General features: G+C 46.7%; 1 protein-coding gene across 1 annotated transcript in view; it reads right to left on the bottom strand.

The window, feature by feature from the left end:
- The window catches only part of LOC139925784 (phosphatidylinositol 4,5-bisphosphate 3-kinase catalytic subunit alpha isoform-like), a 20,394-nt gene that overhangs the window by 12,763 nt on the left and 3,005 nt on the right, over positions 1 to 4,626 (bottom strand). Inside the window, exons 7-9 of the mRNA XM_078282304.1 lie at positions 4,060 to 4,113; positions 3,571 to 3,680; positions 66 to 207 (exon numbers count right to left, since the gene is read on the bottom strand). Of these exons, the coding sequence (XP_078138430.1) occupies positions 66 to 207; positions 3,571 to 3,680; positions 4,060 to 4,113 (306 nt within the window). The remainder of the gene's footprint in view (positions 1 to 65; positions 208 to 3,570; positions 3,681 to 4,059; positions 4,114 to 4,626) is intronic.

Below are 4,626 nucleotides of genomic sequence, written 5' to 3'. Positions count from 1 at the left end.
CACACACACTGTTGACACACACACACACTGTTTACACACACACACACACACACACACACACTCACCTTGTCGATGTCCCGGATGTTGACGTTGACGTACGTTGCGCAGAGCAGCCGGACTCTCAGCAGAGTGTTGAACGCCCAGAGAGAGCGAGGAGGAGAACCGTCTGCTGCTGCAGGGCAGGGGGAGGGCTGGGGGGTCCTCCGGCTGAAATATATTCATATTATTATTAATATTCATATTCATAAATAATATTAATACCAGGGGGAGGGCTGGGGGTCCTCCGGCTGAAATACATTAATATTATTATTAATATTCATATTCATAAATTAGATTAATAACCAGGGGGAGGGCTGGGGGGTCCTCCGGCTGAAATACATTAATATTATTATTAATATTAATATTCATAAATAATATTAATAACCAGGGGGGGGGCTGGGGGGTCCTCCGGCTGAAATACATTCATATTATTATTAATATTAATATTCATAAATTAGATTAATAACCAGGGGGAGGGCTGGGGGGTCCTCCGGCTGAAATATATTCATATTATTATTAATATTAATATTCATAAATTAGATTAATAACCAGGGGGAGGGCTGGGGGGGTCCTCCGGCTGAAATATATTCATATTATTATTAATATTAATATTCATAAATAATATTAATAACCGGGGGGGGGGGCTGGGGGGTCCTCCGGCTGAAATACATTAATATTATTATTAATATTAATATTCATAAATAATATTAATAACCGGGGGGGGCTGGGGGGTCCTCCGGCTGAAATATATTTATATTAATATTAATATTAATATTCATAAATAATATTAATAACCAGGGGGAGGGCTGGGGGGTCCTCCGGCTGAAATATATTTATATTAATATTAATATTAATATTCATAAATAATATTAATAACCAGGGGGAGGGCTGGGGGGTCCTCCGGCTGAAATATATTCATATTAATATTAATATTAATATTCATAAATTAGATTAATAACCAGGGGGAGGGCTGGGGGGTCCTCCGGCTGAAACGTGTTCATATTAATAAGTAATATTAGGGTAGTTCAAGTTAGTCCAGGGTAGTTCAAGTTAGTCCAGGGTAGTTCAGGGTAGTTCATGGTAGTTCAAGTTAGTTCAGGGTAGTTCAAGTTAGTCCAGGGTAGTTCAAGTTAGTCCAGGGTAGTTCAGGGTAGTTCGGGGTAGTTCAAGTTAGTCCAGGGTAGTTCAAGTTAGTCCAGGGGTTGTTCAGGGTAGTTCGGGGTAGTTCAAGTTAGTCCAGGGTAGTCCCATGGTAGTTCAGGGTAGTTCAGGGTAGTTCAAGTTAGTCCAGGGTAGTTCAGGTAGTCCAGGGTAGTTCAAGTTAGTCCAGGGTAGTCCAGGTAGTTCAGGGTAGTTCAAGTTAGTCCAGGGTAGTTCAGGGTAGTTCAAGTTAGTCCAGGGGTAGTTCAGGTAGTTAAGGGTAGTCCAGGGTAGTTCAAGTTAGTCCAGGGTAGTTCAGGGTAGTTCAAGTTAATCCAGGGTAGTTCAAGTTAGTCCAGAGTAGTTCAGGGTAGTTCAGGGTAGTCCAGGGTAGTTCAGAGTAGTTCAAGTTAGTCCAGGGTAGTTCAGGGTAGTTCAAGTTAGTCCAGGATAGTTCAGGGTAGTTCAGAGTAGTTCAAGTTAGTCCAGGGTAGTTCAAGTTAGTCCAGGGTAGTTCAGGTAGTTCAGGGTAGTTCAGGGTAGTTCAAGTTAGTCAGGGTAGTTCAGGGTAGTTCAGAGTAGTTCAAGTTAGTCCAGGGTAGTTCAAGTTAGTCCAGGGTAGTTCAGGTAGTCCAGGGTAGTTCAGGGTAGTTCAAGTTAGTCCAGGGTAGTTCAGGTAGTCCAGGGTAGTTCAGGGTAGTTCAAGTTAGTCCAGGGTAGTTCAGGTAGTTCAGGGTAGTTCAGGGTAGTTCAAGTTAGTCCAGGGTAGTTCAAGTTAGTCCACGGTCGTTCAGGTTAGTTCAGGGTATTTCAGGGTAGTCCAGGGTAGTTCAGGGTAGTTCAGGGTAGTTCTGGGTAGTCCAGGGTAGTTCAAGTTAGTCCACGGCCGTTCAGGTAGTTCAGGGTAGTTCAGGGTAGTCCAGGGTTATTCAGGTAGTCCAGGGTAGTCCAGGGTAATTCAGGGTAGTTCAGGGTAGTTCTGGGTAGTCCAGGGTAGTCCAGGGTAGTTCATGGTAGTCCAGGGTAGTCCAGGGTAATTCAGGGTAGTTCAGGGTAGTTCTGGGTAGTCCAGGGTAGTTCAGGGTAGTTCTGGGTAGTCCAGGGTAGTTCAGGGTAGTTCTGGGTAGTTCTGGGTAGTCCAGGGTAGTTCAGGGTAGTTCTGGGTAGTACAGGGTAGTTCAGGGTAGTTCTGGGTAGTCCAGGGTAGTCCAGGGTAGTTCAGGGTAGTTCAGGGTAGTCCAGGGTAGTTCAGGGTAGTTCAGGGTAGTTCTGGGTAGTCCAGGGTAGTTCAAGTTAGTCCACGGCCGTTCAGGTAGTTCAGGGTAGTTCAGGGTAGTCCAGGGTTATTCAGGTAGTTCAGGGTAGTTCAAGTTAGTCCAGGGTAGTCCAGGGTAATTCAGGGTAGTTCATGGTAGTTCTGGGTAGTCCAGGGTAGTCCAGGGTAGTTCATGGTAGTCCAGGGTAGTCCAGGGTAATTCAGGGTAGTTCAGGGTAGTTCTGGGTAGTCCAGGGTAGTTCAGGGTAGTTCTGGGTAGTCCAGGGTAGTTCAGGGTAGTTCAGGGTAGTTCTGGGTAGTCCAGGGTAGTTCAGGGTAGTTCTGGGTAGTCCAGGGTAGTTCAGGGTAGTTCTGGGTAGTCCAGGGTAATTCAGGGTAATTCAGGGTAGTTCAGGGTAGTTCTGGGTAGTCCAGGGTAGTTCAGGGTAGTTCTGGGTAGTCCAGGGTAGTCCAGGGTAGTTCAGGGTAGTCCAGGGTAGTTCAGGGTAGTCCAGGGTAGTCCAGGGTAGTTCAGGGTAGTCCAGGGTAGTCCAGGGTAGTTCTGGGTAGTCCAGGGTAGTCCAGGGTAGTTCTGGGTAGTCCAGGGTAGTCCAGGGTAGTCCAGGGTAGTCCAGGGTAGTTCAGGGTAGTCCAGGGTAGTCCAGGGTAATTCAGGGTAGTTCAGGGTAGTTGCAGCTGTAATTGTTATGTGTGTGGAAGTGAAAGACTCAAATCTCTCTCCTATGATCCCAATCGGCAACGTCACGATTAGATCAAACATGTTTGATTTTATTGGGGCTCGTCTTCGCCTGATCCTGTGGTGTGTGCTCCTCCAACAGCCAGCAAAGAAACAGAAATGTCTGAATGTCTTCTCACTCTTTTTTCCATGTAAATTGCAGCACAAACCACAATTGCTGCAAGTAATGTGGGCTGCATGTTTATTTTTGGTATCAAAATATCGTGGAAACATACATTCTCGCGAGCGAAGGTGTACCACGAAAAATCACAATGTTTCATTGTTGTTTATGATCGTTTAATGTGTCCCCATCTTAAGATGCTGATTGGCTTATGCAGATCTATATAAGATGCTGATTGGTAGATGTAGATCTATACAGGATGCTGATTGGCTGGCGTACCTGTAGGAAGGCGTGACGAAGCCGGAGGCAGGAAGTTGGGAGTAGAGACTGTCTTTAGAAACCAACATCAGGTGAGGAAGACGACCGACTGTTATACAGGAGCGGATATACTAGAGAGAGACAGACAGGTGGAGAGACAGACAGGTAGAGAGAGAGAGACAGGTGGAGACAAAGACGGGTGGAGGGACATACAGGTGGCGAGACAGACAGGGAGAGAGACAGACAGTAAAGAGACAGGTAGATAGAAACAGACAGGTAGAGAGACAGACAGGTGGAATGACAGACAGGTATAGGGACAGACAGGTGGAGGGACAGACAGACAGGTAGAGAGACAGACAGGTGGAAGGGCAGACAGGTAGAGGGACAGACAGGTGGAGGGACACACAGACAGGTAGAGAGACAGACAGATAGGTAGAGAGACAGACAGGTTGTTTTCAGCAGCTCACCAGTAAAGTGCAGCAGATCTTTAGAGTGAAGAAAGTTCCTTACCTTATACTGACTGAGAGGATACTTTTCCAACAGGTACTCATCACAGCCACACACCTGGAGAGACAGACAGACAGGCAGACAGACAGACAGACAGACAGACAGACAGACAGACAGACAGACAGGCAGACAGACAGACAGGCAGACAGACAGACAGACAGACAGACAGGCAGACAGACAGACAGACAGATAGGTAGATTTTTACCCTATGCAGACAATTTTGTCCATAGCAGCAACCAGACTGTAGAGCAGCACCCAGACTGTAGAGCAGCACCCTGACTATAGATCAGCACCCAGACTGTAGAGCAGCACCCTGACTGTAGATCAGCACCCAGACTGTAGAGTAGCACCCTGACTGTAGATCAGCACCCAGACTGTAGAGCAGCACCCTGACTATAGATCAGCACCCAGACTGTAGAGTAGCACCCTGACTATAGATCAGCACCCAGACTGTAGAGCAGCACCCTGACTATAGATCAGCACCCAGACTATAGAGTAGCACCCTGACTATAGATCAGCACCCAGACTGTAGAGCAGCACCCTGACTATAGAGTAGCACCCTGACTATAG

This window comes from Centroberyx gerrardi, unplaced genomic scaffold (assembly GCF_048128805.1).
Source record: "Centroberyx gerrardi isolate f3 unplaced genomic scaffold, fCenGer3.hap1.cur.20231027 Scaffold_66, whole genome shotgun sequence".
NCBI lineage: Eukaryota > Metazoa > Chordata > Actinopteri > Beryciformes > Berycidae > Centroberyx > Centroberyx gerrardi.
Note: the sequence above shows the minus strand (reverse complement) of the source record. Positions and strands in the feature narration are given on the sequence as shown.